We start from the raw sequence: 18,258 nt of genomic DNA on the forward strand, positions 1-18,258 counted from the left end.
AGATGCTTACACCCTTGTATTTAAGAATATATCTAAAAACAACCGTGAAATAAATAAAACACATGTATGAGAAAGGTTGGTGTTCTAGTTGGGAAATACCCCTTTAATGTTTGGAAAAATAACTCTTTCGAAAAAAGAGATGAACAATCCTTTGAAATTCTGAGGATGACACAGCTGTGCTTCTTGGGGCAACAGATGGTCAAACGATGCCAACTTTCTGTTATTGTTTTTAGTGTTTTCATATATGATGCAGGAGTCAGAATAGATGAGTCAGTATGAAGTGGAAGAGATATCAGTGGTCATCGGGCAGGATTACGTCTCCACTCAGTGCTCTGTAAAATCTATCCTTTTAAGGACCATGATTAAGTATTTGATAGAGCCTAATGAACATCTTTAATAAGGGTGCACAATGCTAACATAGTTGGTTATAAAAGTAATCCGACTTTCCAGTTGTAGCTAGTGATCATTGCTGCAACATTTTGCAAAAAAAATGTCTGAACATGCAGTAAATTAAGAAGTCTGTTTAAAAAATAGCAATCCATTGGATAACTCTTTTTTTATTGTTTGTGGTAAGAAAACAAGGCTTTCATTTTGTGCAAATGAGACAAAACTTTTATTCAGGCCCTTCAAGTTGAAAGATTGCAATATCTTGTTACTATGTGCAGAATTCCAGCCTACTGACAGAATTACTTTAAGCTAAAGACTATTTTAAAAATGCAGTGACAAATGATTTTGTCTGCAAGTCAAGTCAAGTTGGGGAGAATGCACTGGTACAGTGTGTTGCCGCACCCACTACACGGCGAAACAACTCGGGATCCCGGTTGGCAACCCTCTAGGCAGACATGCGGTCCAGTCCTACCCTCCGGAAGTGACCCTCCATCTGCTGCAGCCAGGTGTTACGTGGGCGATTCCTTGGCCTGGTTCAGCCACTTGGGTCCCCAGCAACGAGGATCTTATGAGCCGGATCACCCCCGGGGAAACGCGCCACATGGCCATAGTGTTGAAACTGACGCTTCCTCACAATGCAGGTAATTTGCCTCATTCGGTACTCCATGAGCAACCGCTCATTCGACACAAAGTCAAACCAATGGTACCCAAAGATTTTCCGGAGAGACACAGTACCAAAGGAGTCCAGTCTTCGTCTCAGGTTACTGGATATCGTCCATGCCTCACAACCATATAGCAAGATAGGAAGCACCAGGACTCTAAAGATATAGATATTGGGAGCGCCACACACCCCTTTCCAGCGACCTCATGACCCCCCATGCTTTCCCAATCCGTCTACTGACTTTACAGAAAGAGTCACCAAAGATATGAATGTCACTGCCAAGGTAAGTAAACCTCTCAACAAGGTCAATACTCTGTCCGCAAACAGACACACTGCTGATGGCCATGCCCAAGAGGTCATTAAAGGCCTGGATCTTGTTTTTTATCCAGGACAATTGCAAGCCCAGACACTCAGACTCCTCACTCAGTCTCTCGAGTGCCCTGATCACAGCACTCACTGTACCAGTGTACAGACCAGCCATAATATCCAACATTTTGTCTACATGTCATTAAAAATCAGCAATGTTAACAATTACCTTTACTGTACCAATTCCTGATAAAAATAAAGGGGTCTTGTTAATTGGCTACATAAAGTGCCTTTAAATCACTCTAACTTCCACTTGCATTAAAAAATGCTTTAAAAGTCATTGATTACGAAGAGTAAAACTATGCTTTCCATCAATTAAAATTAAAATTAGCTCAGAGTACAGTGACTTTGGATGGCTAGATTGGCTTGTGTGTGAATTTTAGTGTGACCTTTTAAAATCATGAATTCTACATCTGAGGCTTTTTATCACAGGAACCCAGAAACATTTGGAACTTAAAGGTTCATAGTTTTGTGTCAGTACCCAGATTCAACCATATGCAGATATCAGTATGTTACACAATACCGACCTTGAGATTGACAATATACCATACTGAAATTATCTCCATTGTTTGCCTATAATAGTTAATGTATTGAATTTAAACACATCTTGAACATTTTTCCAGTGCTTGCATTTTACAGTATATTTTGGAATTATTGAATTTTACACAGATACCTTTATCAAGTTGTCACTTTCTTTTCTGCCAACCTGTTATATGCAAAACACACCTAGGAAATTAGATAGTTATTTAACAGGATGGCAGCTTTGGCACGAGTAGCACTAGGTCATGAAGTTTTCTCAGAATTCATTAGTTGCTTTTATTGGGTGTGACTTTTTTGTCAATTTCTGGTTAAATGCAGTTCTAAATAATAAAAAATTGTTGAATTGTTAGTTAGTTTTTTTTCATGCTGTATGCCTGTTAAGTTTAATATTCATCACTGCAGTTAACTAATTTGCCTACCTGATACACACTATCAAGGCTTTAATGCAGCAGCTTGAGGAAAAGTCTTTCATTAGCATGCTTGTTTGTCATTGCTTCTAAAATCATTATGTGACATTAACAAATGTGTATTGTTCATGTTCTTTGCCTTTATTAGGTGGGACGTTTTATCCATTACTGTTCAGGTGCATTTCTGCACAATTAAAAATTGCTGGATTGTTTTTATTTGATGATACTTGATGTGTTTGTAATTTAATTTATTTTGCCTGCCTCATGTGAACCAGCATGGTTTTAATAACAACAACTTGGAAGAAATTTTTCATTTAATGCATGTTTCTCCTATTCTGTTTCTAAAATGAATATGTGACATTAACAAACATCTAATGTTTCTGTTCTTTCTGGCTGACAGGATGAGGCCCTATGTAGAGTACGTAATAAATAGCACGGTGGTTCAGTCTTAGGTGCTTAAATAGATATTAGCACGTTCTAAGAATTTATCACCCTCTTTTGCATGACCCTAGACATTAACCTGGCTTACATATACTCTTTAGCTGCTGCCACGCTTCATACAGTTCCTCATAACACTTGGACAAACTTCCTAATAACCAAGATAGAAAGGTAGTGGCTCATTTTCTTTATATTGTGAAAATGTCTGTCTTTCAAAGAATAAGCAGAATAAAAAGGACAATAAATCATACCTAAAATGCGAGTAGAATTGTTAAAAAGAAAGGATCAAGAAATGCCTCAAGAGCACATATTTCGTCTGTTGTGAAATGGGAGCACAGTAAAGATATTATGAAGCCTTACCAGAAGTTACTTTATAGGGCAGTAGATTTCCTTATAATTACTTTGGATGCTGTCAGTAAGCCTTACTTTATACACTCATGCTCTCAAGCTTACTGTCTTCCTTTATCCTTCTAAGATATCCATGTCAACAACTGTTACTTTTTTATCAGTGATATTAACACTCCTCAACCTGAAACCTACAGCATACATTGAAAATCTTTTATGTATATAAAAAGGCAATGACATATAAAAGGCTGCCTTTGTTTCCCCAAGGACTGCCAATGAATAAACCTCCAGAGTTTCTGCCAAGTATATAGTTTTTAAAAAGAGCGACAGTCAAGATATTGTTTGTGTTGTCATCTACAATATTGCAAGCCATCACATGTATCTCTACATTGGAAGTAATGACTTTCAGTCATTTCTGAAGGCTGACCAATAATCTGCACTTTAAACAGAACATGTTCCACTAACAGAAAAACATATCACATTTGACACCAAATTAGAACTGTTGTGTTTCAGAAGTGATTTATTTATATGTATGGATTGTGTCTCCTAACCTGACCTTACTTGTTCAGCTTTTTATTATTTTAAAACTGAACACTAAACTCTGGTAATTGATTACTACAAATAATCACGGAGGTACAAACTTAAAAGCAAACTGGAATGTTGATAGAATATATAACTAAAAGTAACAATATTCTTGGATAAACCTGTATACATAAAGAGAGACAAGACAAGGTGTATAAAGATACAGTAGTCATCTTTCAAGACCCATTGTTTCTGTTTCAAATACTATTCTCACACGCCATAACTTCATAATTTATTTTGTCTCCCAATTCCAAGTAGACGGCAGATAATTTAATTAGCCTACAAAATAATGGATGCCATGCTTTAAATATGTATGCCTATTGATGCATCTTGTCACATTTTAACTGTAGTTGTATGATTGTTACTGTTTGTACGTGCTTGATACTTGAACTCAATTCAACTGATACTTTTTAAATGCTTTTCGCACTTTCACAGACACATAATTATTGATTGTGGCAGAGTTCTGAAAATCTGCAAAAGACAGAACACTTCTGCACATTTTATATTACCAGGATATTGTTTAATTGTATTTTATAAAATTGTAAATGCACAGTATATAAATACAAAAAACAATTCAGCATTTATTTAAAAATATTTTATATTTGTTGGTTAGTGGTAAGGGTGGATGATAGTTAGATCTTTTTAGTCTCTGTTAAGTGATTTCATCCCTGTTGTCATCTTTCGTTTCCAATGAACTATTTCTGCATTATAGTTTCCAATTTCCATTTTCCTTGTAAATTGCTACTTAGCTGTTATTATTATTGTCTTTTGCCATAATACACAATGTAGAAAAGTATAAATGTTAACATACTAGCTGCAACATGAGAACATGAGAAGCACTAAATGCTCTTGCTTTATCACTGAATGACTCTAGTTGTTAAAAGGAAGTAGCACAATGAAATAGTTAACTGGAGATGCCTTTGTGCTTTTAGATAATGATCTCATACCTGTATTATGTAAAATGTCACTGTAAAAATTGATATAAATAAGGGTAGAAAAGGATCAACACAGAAAGACAGAAAACGATTGACAGTGTGGCTCTTTCATTTTTGTTTAAAAAACTATTCCACAGAATTAGTCATCTGCCATTTTCCACAATGTTATTCTGCCCCTGCAGCATGAATATTTGCATTTAATAGCCATTCATTCAATAAAGCTCTGCTTCCCTGGGTTGTATGTGCTGGCAAAATGCAGTGCTGCTCATGTAGGACATAGAATTGCTTAGAAGTTAGGTGCTTATGTTAGGTAATGAAGAGCTGAGACTCAAGAGTTAACAGTGTTTGTATTTGAAATATGCAATAATTGATCTGATTGTTCTGCATGTAGCATGTTTTCTATTAATATATTTATTTTTTCATGTAACATTTTACAGTTGTACTATTTTGATGAAATCATGAATCCTTGCAATGAATGCATGAATATATCTGCTGTGTTTATTAAAATGATCCTCAGTTAACATTGTATATTTCATTTATAAAATTTCTTTTCAGATACATTCTGTTTGTATTTTTAGCGTTTTGTATAATATACCAAACATCGCAATAAAGTTGCCATCACCAGTTGCAGTCACATATGTTACTGAGCAAACAATTTGTAGCAGCAAGGGCTTTTTTTTTGTAGGTACAGTGGAAACTGACACTTGCTATTAGGTATATACTCAAGGATCAGATCTTCCTCATTGAGGTTTTGAAACCAAATGGGCATAGACTTTAAGGCTTGGAATGACAAACTAGGTTCCGGTCATTCTGTCAATAGCGGGTACTAAACTTATTAAGCTATCAGCCTGTGTCATCTCATCATTAGTTATTTCATTTGATCTCAGATCAAGTGTTGCATATCTACCAAGGGGAAAACTGTATTGCTGCTAATTGCTTATCTTGATTTGTCTCTGCAGAGCAGTTTCAATGTGGCAGTGCTGAATGTTGGAGCACCTGCCGCTGGTATGAATGCGGCTGTCCGCTCAGCAGTAAGAGTGGGCATTACAGAAGGACACAAGATGTTTGCTGTGAATGATGGCTTTGAAGGATTTTCTAGAGGACAGGTATGTTGTTGAAGAAAGTATACTTACAAAAATGCCTGTAATGTGATAACAATGTGATAAAGGAAAATGTTTGAAAAACCTTAAGGTCATGTGACACTGCATTTTCCAGCGATTTTTAGTCATAGACTTTGTTTACATAATCTTAAGAGTTAAGGGCAGTTGCAGCATCCCCAGAGACTCATTTCACTCAGTCTGCAACTCGCCCCAACAAAATCAATTAGATTTGATTCTCTCTTAAGTCATAGGGACTGGCACTGTGTGCATGAGAGCTGACAACAAATGACCACCCACCTGAAGTATAATGCATATAATGCAGTAATGAAGAATAAGGGATATGGATGTTTTGGACCTCGCAAACAGAAGAGAGCCTCATCTCTCTGATGTCTTGTTTTACATACTACAGCATAATGGAAAAAAGAAAAAAGTACAGAAAGTACAGCTAAACTTTCTGTTCCTGTTATCCCTTTATACAACACTGGCTCCATCAGGAAGCACGTTATTGGCTGTAAGATAAAGGAATGAGCACATGATTCTTTGAAAGCATGAAACTGTGCTTTCACAGTCAGGTAATTTGACATCCTCAGAGGTTTCTAGTTGTATAAATTGACATCCTCTGTAATGAGATCAGCAACGGCAATTGTCAGCTTTGTCATATCCTCTGGCTAGAAGTTGTGTAATGTGACATCTACTCTATAAACAGTATGGTAAACAGTTAGGTTGAGGTCATTTTAACTTACAAAAGTGGGCAGAAGAAATGTGACATGTCCAAAAGATATCATTGTACAAATCAGATACTGACTGTGCTTTTTCTGTGTGACAATGCTAACCCCATGAACCTATTAACTATAGATTGTGCTTTGGTGATGTATTCAAATAAAATATTATATAAAAATTCTCCCATAGTCAATACAAATGTCAACAGTGTGGCATAAATCGTTCCACTCTCTGGCAAGAAAATCGTTTCACTAATAAATAGTAGTCCAGTTTGTCTGAAAAATGACTTTCAGAATACCCAACAGACTGATAGTAACTAAGAAGTGCTTCCCAAAACCCAAGAAAATAAACAGATGTTCTTTTCAGAATGAAGCAGTATGCTGAAGATGTTATATTAAGTAAAACCCTCAAAGTTTCTGATGCAAATGGATAAGAACTGTACCATAAAATCATAGAGGTGTCATGTGATGTACTTTGTCACAACTAACTATCCATCCATTTTCCAACCTGCTGAATCCGAACACAGGGGTCTGCTGGAGCCAATCCCAACCCACCGCAGGACACACACCCAGGCCAATTTAGGATCGCCAATCAACCTAACCTGCATTGTCTTTGGACTGTGGGAGGAAACCCACGCAGACACGCGGAGAACATGCAAACTCCACACAGGGAGGACCCGGGAAGCGAACCCAGGTCTCCTAGCTGCGAGGCAGCAGCGCTACCACTGTGCCACTGTGCTGCTCACAACTAACTAGTGTGTCATTATTTCTCCAGCAAGAACATCCAGTTCATTATTGTTGGTTAGATGGGGCAGTATGACCAAAAATCCATATCCTGGTATAGTTAAACATTCAGACAGTTTGGGTAGCTTGTTGTATAATGTATCTGCCTATAGTTTTTAGACTTTAACAAATAACATGCATATTGATGATTTGAAATGTTTATTAATGTCCTGCTGCTCAGCTTGGTTTCATAGCAGGTATTCACCTCTCTGGCTTGAACTGATGATAGTGTAGCATATTCGTTTTCTCACTCACGCTGGTGCCAAGCACCAACAGGACAAGACATAGTTTTTATTTGTCCTCTTTGTCAGCTTTAAAAATGCATATGTTGTCAAACCAAAGTTATCCAATGTACAGTTACTGGAATGATGAAGCTACCATCAACTCACTAATCAGGCTAAAATGCCCATCACTCTGGGCAGTATTTATAAAGGGGTAGGCTCACTTAGTACACACTGCCGTCTGGTTTGGCTCCATTTTCCCCATTGCATTTGGGAGCCACCTGAACCTGACACCATTGATAGTCATAGACCAAGATGAGACCGAGATGAGCCGGGCAAATGAGGACACACATTTACAGCAAGGGGTGGGTGTAAAAAGTGTTCAAGTGCTTTTATTGAAACAATCCACATAAACAGTGTCCAAAACAGTGCAGTGCTTCAAATTAATCTTCAGTAAATAAATAATCCATGAGAAAATGTGGAGGTTAAGATATCATAAATAAACCCATAAAAGCAAGTTTAAAATCCCAGAGAGTTCTTGTAAAATATGAGCCCCAATGCTGCCTTCTTAAAGCTGATGTCTCCTTTGTTTACCCTTCATGGGAACTGGCAACTGAGGAACCACCTATTCGAAAGGTGCAGTGAGCCTTCAAAATCTGGCTGGGGTCCCCTTTGCCAGGCCTTTGGCATCCCTGGAGTGCCATGCCATGCTGATTATGTCTCCCGCTGCATGTCCCTCAGCGTCTGCGGGAGGCACCCCACACTGAGTCACTCCTGGCCCCAAGGCTCACACCTGATCACCTGCCTTCATTCCATTTCGCTTGGCTCTACTCCGATCCTGCCTCACTCACTATCTGTCTTCCTTTAACCTCAGTTCCCTTCTGGTTGTTCTTGTCTCATTTTTTATTTGTTCGTTCTAACCATCCACCCCTAAATGAATGTAAACCATATTGCATTATGGCACAGTTTAACATAACTACTTTTAATAAACTGATCACATTTTTTTCAGTTTATAACTTCACTATGTTTGAAGAAATGTTTCCTTGCTAATAAAACTGGTTTCCTTTTAAAAAAAACAACATCAATGAGGATATTAATTCTGAGGGTTTTGAAGATTGTACAGTACAACTTTGCTTTCTGATTCTATAAATTACCTGCTGCCATGCAGTGACTCAGCAGAAGAAGGTGCTTTCACTCACTTTATCTTTTACGTTTAAAAAGTTTAGTTGTGAAGGAAATAATATAATCAGGCCCTCAAATATTTACCCAGTCTACAAGAATTTTACTTGTTTGGATTTTTTTTACTCTTAAATGATTTTAATGGTTAAGTGAATCTCTGTACTTCATTAAATGTTCTTTAATGTGGGAAAGCATTGCGGTCTCTGCAATGCCAAGTGAGATTAATATGGGAACTTTAGATGTTAAGCTGGCTGCATTAGTCTCCAAGTTACATCACTTAACATTTTTTTTATCATGTACACATAAACTGTGGAAAGCACACTGTTTTTGTAACGTAGTAAACAGTGCCTTTGTAGTCATTAATCACAAATTAAAACTATATATTTGAGTATTTCACCAGTCACTGGACATTTGATTAACCTGTTTTGATTAACTGGGAATAAGATATCTTTTGTTTTCTTTTTGTCTGAAGTAGTGCTTCTTTTTAGGGTTTGTTAGGAACATTATGATTACTTACATTTTGCACATTAATACTATGCACTGTTTTCTTGTACAGTCATATGAAAAAGTCTGGGAACCCATCTCAGCCTGCATAATAATTTACTCTGATCTCAACAAATAAGATAACAGTGGTATGTTTGATCTTTGGAAATGAGGCTTCACTCATTATATAGTTTATGCCTACATTTTGTAACATTTATTATTAAAATATGAAAAAGTTTCTGTTTTAACAATGTGTTTACACAGATTACTGTAGAAACGGAGCACACATGAAATGCATGTGTTCCAAATAACGATCTGTTATTTCCACTTTAAAACTCCAGCAGTCGAGTCACTCCCAGATAATCAAACAAGGCATGAGCTGGGAAAACTTAGTGAACTTTCTGCGACGGTGGGGGATGGAATAGCGGGATGCTTGCTGCTTGTCTTAATCGGCACATTTAGAAGACAAAAGAAGGTGGTGGAAAGGTGAGAACGGTTTTAAGGTGGGCCAGATCTATGAGTTTTTTCGTAGACTCTGGTATTTCTAGTGTTAAGACAAGCACAAAGCAGCCTGCTATTCCACCTCCCACCGTCGCAGAACGTTCACTAAGTTCTCCCAGCTCATGTCTTGTTCGATTATCTGGGAGTGAACTGCTGGAGTTTTAGAGTGAAAATGCTGAAATACTATTGTTTCCATAAGGCATGTCATATATTAAAAGGAAGTTGCTACTTTGAAAGCTCAGCCAATGATAAACAAAAATCCAAAGAATTAAGAGAGGTTCCCAAACCTTTTCATATGACTATATAGCAGCTATAATAAAGGTAGTAATTCAAAAAGGGCTCAGATCATCACGTAGATCATCTACCCCTTCCCAAAATTGAAACTAAAGTTGGAAAAAGAGAGAAGTTAGCCTAATCTTAAGATTAAAACCATTTATGACAAAACCATTAGTTGTAAATCATTGTATCAGAGAATTATACTATTAAGACTGTAATATCATTACTGTATAATTGTTGGGATTAACACAAATAGAGCTCTTATGCACATGAGCTTAGGGTTGAAAAGTTACATGATGCATATTAATACAATCCCTTTCTTATTTGTTTGCAAAAGATAAAAGAGATTAACTGGGGAGATGTAGGTGGCTGGACTGGTCAAGGTGGATCTCTGCTGGGCACAAAACGGTAAAGGCACAATTACATTTTATTTTTAAATAACCCATGCATATATTTACATAATGTTGGCTAAAGTTACTGTTATTTTTGAGTGGCTTTTTTATTTGTGGTTGGTATGGAAGCATAGTGGTTAGTGCAGCTTCCTCATAGCTTCTTTGCCAGCCAACTCATCCATTGGAGTATGTGTTTAAGGGACTTCTCTGGGTACTCTGATTTTCTCTCTCATCATAAAGATGTGCAGGTTAGGTTGATTGGGGATTTTAGTTGGTTCTCTATAAGTGAGAGGGTTTTCACATCTATGTGCCCTCCAGCAGACTGGCACCCTGTCTATGATTGGTTTCTGTTTTATGCCAGATGTTGATTGGGTTGGTTGCTGCCATGTGAGACTGGATTGAGCTACTCCCATAAAGGTTGAGTGTATTTTGATTGCATGGTGGCATATTTGTACAGTGGTTAGGGTTGCTGTCTTATAGTTCATGTGAACCAGATATTAACTCTTGCATTAAACAAAGTTTGTGTTAGGTTTTCACTTTCTTGTTGGATTGTCAGGTTCATTCAACACCCTAAAAACGTCAGGTTGGCAACTCAGAAATGCCAATATATTTGTTAAAGTCAATAAGTTCACCCTGTACTTGTCCAATATCTCGTCCATGGGTTTTTTCAGCTTTATGCCATATATGGCAGGGGCATACTTCTGCCTGGAACCTTACAGTAATATTAACTGGTTAAGATAATGGATGGGTGGATTTTCATTATGTTGAACTGAATTGTATTGCTACAGAAATATTTTATACCTGTATCTTTTAAAAGTTACTACAAACCATTTGAAATTTTTTCTAGATATGACAGATATTTTTACATGACCTTTTAAAATATGTGGTTTACATGCACAGTGAAGCTATGAAGACTGTAAATTAAAAATACTTCCATGATCAAGCAGTGTTTCTCTCAGTAACAGTGAAAGCACATAATCAGTAAAATATTTGTGTGTAATGTTTCCAATGCGTGAATAACTTCAGCCTCCAAGTTTCAATTAGAGCAGTGGTAATATTCATTTATAGTATGCAGTTCAAAAGGAATCACAATTTACAAATATATCTATACTATTTATGGTGCCTATACAGTGGCACAGTGGTTAGAGCTTCAGCATAATAGCTGTAGTCATTGTGGGGTGTCTGTGTATCCCTGCCAAGTACAGTGGGGCCAGCTCCTGGCTCTCAATTTTGCAAAATCTGAAACATACAAATGAGCTGAGTAAGTGTGCTGTACCACAGTCTGTTGGCATACCCAGGATTGGTTCTTCTCCTATTCTCTTTCTTATTCCATCTCCTGTGTAAAATTGATGAACAGATTTTTCATGGGGAGAAACATTCTACAGTATTTTATACACATAAAGTCTAAATTTGCACATGTTTACACTTTTCAGACTTAAAGTCAGGTCAAGTAACTTACTCATTGAGACTTTTTGTCGGCCAGACAGTGAGTCAGTGGTGAGGAATTAATCATTAGTGTTTCTGCTATGATTCCTTAACCATTTGGTTATAAAGCCTGTTGTATAATTCAGCTGGAGCTTATACTGAAATCATCTATAGACTGGCGAAATGTCCAGCACAGGGCATTCACACACACCCACATTGTGCCAATTTAGAATCATCAACCTGTCTAACCTGCATATCTTTAAGGATGTTGGAGAAAGACTTGAGGATAAGGAGAAACACAGGGAGAACATGCAGACTCGGGATCTGGTACTGCCTCGGCTAGGATGGGAACCTAAGGCAGCAGAACTACTACTAAACCGTGGTGGTACCACTGATGTGTATAATGACATTTTATTTAAATATTATTGTTACATAATGTTTACTTACTTACTAAATGGTAAAATTTCCAAAAGAAATGAATGACAAGATTCAGCGATTATAAGAACTTAATTCAAGTCCACTAGACTTACTGCAGATGCTCATATTTTTTTTTAATATATTTTTTTCATGTTTATATACTTGCTTGTGTTAAGCAGTAAATTTCATAATACTAGAATGTATAACAATAAGTAAAATGAAACAGATTTCCTGGTGCTTAATAATCACATTGTATTACTTTCCTTAGAACTCTTCCAGCAAAGTATATTGAAAAAATCGCTGAACAAATGCGAATAAATAACATTAATGCCTTGTTAGTGATTGGTGGATTTGAGGTATGTATTCTTCACTAAGTGCCTGGTGAATTATTATTACAGATTATTTCAGGATATTTCATTTGCATTCAAATATATAATTGACAGAACTATACCCAAATGTAAATATTGTAAAAGTTTATTTTTGCATTGTGTAAGGCTGGAAATTGTATTGAATTTAAAATTAAATGTTTGTTAAAAATGTTTTTTTTGCAAGTGATTCAATTTATATATATATTGCTTGACATTTAGTCAATACTGTATAGTGTTGCTGATTAAAAAGTCACGTAACAGTGTCAAAAGTATATGGTACAGTGTTCACAAATTATTGTTATGTAACACGTATGTAACAGTATCACGTGCTTTCAAAGACTGAGAAACCATTGACAGAATCGCATGTGACATAGAAATACTGTAAGCCATTCACTAACGGAATAACTTTGTCAGTTTATTTGTCTTATAACCATGACGTCCATAAATGTATGTAAATTAATGCAGAGTAAACCTTAAAAATACTAATTGCAACAAAATTCAATATAGTTTATGATGTTATAACAGCATTAATATTATTAGCTTCACAAAATTAATTCAGTTTCTGTTTTGTAAATTATTTACTTGGTTTATTTTATAGATTAGTGGGAAAATTATTCATTTCAGAGCAGTTTTTAGTAGTTTTACTTTTTACTTTCTCGTATACGAAGTATACAGAAAGTATTGTAATTGTCCAAAAATTTGACCTCGAGATTTTGATGAATTTCGATGTTTTAGACCTCCCTGAGCCCGATTTACTTTCTCGTAGGGAAAGTATTGTAATCGTCCAAAAATTCGATTTTGATGAATCTAAACGTTTTAGACCTCCCTGAGTCCTAATATACCATTTTTGGAATTATGTTTGTGTGTCGGTGTGTGTGTGATATGTAAACACAATACGTAGATTTCAAAAACGTAGATTTCTATCAACTTTTGAGTTATTTCCGCTAACCAGTAGTGTTAGTTTTTTATTCATGTAGCTGCAGAGTCAGATTTTTTCAACTTTAATTTAAGAATAATTGTTCAAGATATTATTAATTTGGTTTGTTGTTGATGGGTCTTTAATGTACATAATATAAAAATATAATATAATAAAATAATATAATAACATAATATAAAAAACCAGGCAGTTTACTCCTCAAATATCCATCCCCATATCTGAGTATACGAGAAAGTCTTGGGAAGACCACTACCGATTTTTATTTCATGTAATTTTCATGGTGAACATCAATCCACAAGGTATGATATTCTTAACACCTTCAGCATAGTCTCATTAAGCAGCTTAGGACCAGATGCTCGTTGCTGTGAATACCCAGATAGTTGCTGAAGTTGATAATATTTAATTAAGAGCTAACAAACAAGGAAGACATGGATCTAAATCAAATGGGGAAACAGTCAACTGTCAGTAATCATTCTAAAAGGTCAGAACCAAAAGTATTGTTTAAACTATATACCAAAATGAAACAAACTCATTGTCAAAAATAAAGGTTGCAGGGTCCTACAATAACTTGGATTTTCTGCACATTGGTTAATCTTAAAGAACTGATTTAAAATGTTTCTTTCAAGAATTTGATCAGACACTCTGACAATGTTGACATGTGTTCTGCCATCTTTTAAAGGTGGAGCAAGAAGATGCACATGTCATTGTGCTCATCTGATTAATAACAGACATCCCAAACATTTCAAAATATGTAATGAGAAAGAATTATAAAATGCAAATTATTGTAAACATACTCATTCTTCTGTGTAAAATACACAAATATTTGCAAACTATGCCAGATATTACTAGTTTGACACAAGAGGGGCATGTAGGTATTCAGATTACAGGACTAAAGGACATATTATAGTCTTCTTTAAGCTCTTTTAATAAATATGAATTAAAATTTTTAACAAGTAATGAATGCTGTACTTTTTAATATAGATAAAATGTCAATAAAAGCCACATTTGTAATTCATTGAACATTTAAATCTGTTTGACTACTTATAAATGGCTTGGTTTTAACTAAGATTTTGGTTAATGGATCTTCACATAACACTGCATGAATGGTTTTTAATGAGAAGTCAATATGTAGAGCTCAAGATAAGATGTAAATACTTTGCCATTTATTTGACTTGGATAAACTGTATTCATCCTGTGTTTATAGTGAATATAGTCCAGATAAACTAGTTCATCAGAAAGATTCAGAATCCACATACTAAGCTGCTGAATTTTTAGCAAACATAAAAGCCATGCTTCTATACAAAGCAAAAAGACGAATCAACATTTGATGGCAACATAATAATTTCAAATACCAAACAAGATAAACAATAAGTGCAGAACAACAGTGTCAACAATAAACTGTCTCAAAGTACATTAAAGATAAACACTAAACAGCTCTAACTAACATAAGCCTAAGTCTTGAATTGGAAATAAAAGTAAAAGACCTTCTACTAATGCCCAGAATATTTGTATTATACACTGCAACCTAAAATACTCATGTTTGTTATTATCACATGAACTGCTCAAAAAAATTAAAGGAACACTTTGAAAACACATCAGATCTCAATGGGAAAAAGAAATCCTCCTGGATATCTATACTGATATAGACTGGATAATGTGTTAGGAACGAAAGGATGCCACATCGTTTGATGGAAATGAAAATGATCAACCTACAGAGCCCTGAATTCAAAGACGCCCCAAAAATCAGAGAGAAAAAATTATGTGGCAGGCTAGTCCATTTTGCCAAAATTTAATTGCAGCAACTCAAAATTGTACGCAGCACTTTGTATGGCCCCTGTGTTCTTGTATACATGCCTGACAACATCGGTGCATGCTTCTAATGAGATGACAGATGGTGTTGTGGGGGATCTCCTCCCAGATCTGGACCAGGGCATCACTGAGCTCCTGGACAGTCTGAGGTGCAACCTGGTGGCATTGGATGGACCAAAACATAATGTCCCAGAGGTGTTCTATTGGATTTAGGTCAGGAAAGTGTGGTGGCCAGTCAATGGTATCAATTCCTTTATCCTCCAGGAACTGCCTGCATACTCTCACCACATGAGGCCAGGAATTGTTGTGCACCAGGAGCCACTGTACCAGCATAGGGTCTGACAATGGGTCCAAGGATTTCATCCTGATACCTAATGGCAGCCAAGGTGCCTTTGTCAAGCCTGTAGCGGTCTGTGTGACCCTCCATGGATATGCCTCCCCAGACAATCATTAACCCACCACCAAACTGCTCATGCTGAATGATGTTACAGGCAGCATAATGTTCTCCATGGCTTCTCCAGACCATTTCACTTCTGTCACGTGCTCAGGGTGAACCTGCTCTCATCTGTAAAAAGCACAGGGCAACAGTGGTGAATCTGCCAATTCTGGTATTCTATGGCGAATGCCAATCGAGCTGCATGCTGCTGGGCAGTGAGCTCAGGGCCCATTAGAGGACATGGGGCCCTTGGGTCACCCTCATGAAGTCTTTCTGGCTGTTTGGTCAGAGACATTCACACCAGTGGCCTGCTAGAGGTCATTTTGTAGGGCTCTGGCAGTGCTCATCCTGTTCCTCCTTGCCCAAAGGAGCAGATACTGGTCCTGCTGATGGGTTATGGACCTTCTATGGCCCTCTCCAGCTCTCGTAGAGTAACTGCTTGTCTTCTAGAATCTCCTCAATGCCCTTGAGACTGTGCAGGGAGACACAGCAAACCTTCTGGCAATGACACGTATTGATGTGCAATCCTGGAGAAGTTGGACTACCTGTGCAACCTCTGTAGGGTCCAGGTATCGCCTCATGCTACCAGTAGTGACACTGACTGTAGCCAAATGCAAAACTAGTGAAGAAACAGTCAGAAAAGATGAGGAGGGAAAAATGTCAGTGGCCTCCACCTGTTAAACCATTCCTGTTTTGGGGGTCATCTCATTGTTGCCCCTCTAGTGCATCTGTTGTTAATTTCATTAACACCACAGCAGCTGAAACTGATTAACAACCCCCTCTGCTACTTAACTGACCAGATTAATATCCCATAAGTTTCATTGACTTTATGCTATACTCTGATTAAAAAGTGTTCCTTTAATTCTTTTGAGCAGTATATTTAGCTACCAAAAGAAAATATCATTTTCAAAAATAAATTTGTAACATTTATTTAAAGTTTGTGTGCATATGTCTAGAGAAATGCTGGTTTCCAAGGGTACTGTGTGGGAACTGCATTGGAGACCCCAATGCTCGCAGCAGATGAAACATCACCATCTGCTGGATGCTGGTTATAATAGCTTTCTGGTATTTTGCATTATTTCTGCTTCTGTTACAAAGTAAGACTTGTGTATCTTGACACTGCCATACAACTTTTTAATCATCAGCACTATACTTGGGTTATTTGAATATATGATTCATGGCAGTAATGCTGAACATGGAAAGTGCCATTTCACTGCTTCCATTTCTGTCATTCCATTTTTTATGTTTTCTTCATTTTGCTAAAACTCACTGGAAACTGATCCTTTTCTTTATTTAGTCAAACAATTCATCTTGTAATTAGATGTTATGTTTGGAAACTTTTAAAGACATCAGTGAAATGTGCAGTGCAACTTTGTTTTTCATTTCAAGGCATAACCTACCTGCATTGTTTGCAAATGTCAGATTTCAGTTCAGATGCTTTTAGCTTTAAATTAATGTTTAGCTAAATGTTCTTATTAATTTTAGTGCAGATGTCTTTATAGAAGAAGGTAGAATAATGCACTTTCTTCATGTCTTTTACTTTTGTTTTCAATGTCATCTGGTACCTCTCTTGTGTCTTACTATCTGCTGTGGTGGAAATGGCTCTCCCGTTAGCACCTGCCATGTGTTTGCCTTTAATATTTTGATCTGTGATTGACGTGGCTCTGCCCTGCAGGCCTACCTGGGACTCTCGGAACTGTTAGCCGCACGTGGGAAATATGACGAGTTCTGTGTCCCCATGGTTATGGTCCCCGCTACAGTCTCCAACAATGTGCCTGGTTCAGATTTCAGCATTGGTGCAGATACAGCTCTGAACGCTATTACTGATGTAAGTCTGTCTTGGGCCCAGTGCCTAATAACATGACCACCACACTGCATTAAGATGCTTTAACTTGCCAGCATCACTTTTCTCTTGGATAATGACAGCCTCAATTGTATTTGGCATCACTAGCTATGCATTCCATCAGTGCCATAGAACATATGTGTGCTCATCTTTGATAGAACTATAAAGCTTAATAGATTAAATTGTTTAAGGAATTGCTGTAGAAGTGTAATTCATAAATGTTTAATGAGAATTGCACTGCTACAGTAAACAGCGCACACACCGTGTGAGCATGTGTCAGAAAAATAATGCAATAATTTGCAAATGAGTTTCACTCATGTGTGTGATGCTGGGACAGTAGAATACCATTGCCAAGGTCTACAGGTGAGTAGTGCTTTAAGCATGCAGTGTGGTGGCATGTGACATTACACGTTTATTGTCTTGGCTGCACATGAATTGCTTCTTAATACCTGTGTGGATGGCATATGTCTTTTAACCAATTCTGTGGTGTTGACTGATTTTTCACATTTGCTTTGCATGCCTTCTAATGTTGCAGCAACTAAGTATATAACCTTAAATTATTTTGTGCACGTCTTTCAAACATTGATATTATTTCAGTCAATGCAAGTGTAATCATCATTTGTGCATGCAGTGCAATTCGGTAGTTTCTTTTTGGCTATAATGCAGTTATATCTTCAGTTAAATAATCAGTCACTGTTTGCCTCAGAA

General features: G+C 36.8%; 1 protein-coding gene across 11 annotated transcripts in view; it reads left to right on the forward strand.

Moving 5' to 3' along the window:
• pfkpa (phosphofructokinase, platelet a) overlaps positions 1 to 18,258 on the forward strand; it is a 104,129-nt gene that overhangs the window by 65,295 nt on the left and 20,576 nt on the right. For 4 of the 11 annotated variants that reach the window (XM_039753538.1, XM_039753539.1, XM_039753548.1 and 1 more), the window contains 5 exons: positions 2,762 to 2,779; positions 5,621 to 5,767; positions 10,261 to 10,331; positions 12,426 to 12,513; positions 17,383 to 17,535. In XM_039753538.1, coding sequence (XP_039609472.1) covers positions 2,762 to 2,779; positions 5,621 to 5,767; positions 10,261 to 10,331; positions 12,426 to 12,513; positions 17,383 to 17,535 — 477 coding nt within the window. The remainder of the gene's footprint in view (positions 1 to 2,761; positions 2,780 to 5,620; positions 5,768 to 10,260; positions 10,332 to 12,425; positions 12,514 to 17,382; positions 17,536 to 18,258) is intronic. The other 7 variants (XM_039753547.1, XM_039753544.1, XM_039753546.1 and 4 more) reach the window with 3 other exon arrangements.

Source organism: Polypterus senegalus, chromosome 5 (assembly GCF_016835505.1).
Source record: "Polypterus senegalus isolate Bchr_013 chromosome 5, ASM1683550v1, whole genome shotgun sequence".
Taxonomy (NCBI): domain Eukaryota; kingdom Metazoa; phylum Chordata; class Cladistia; order Polypteriformes; family Polypteridae; genus Polypterus; species Polypterus senegalus.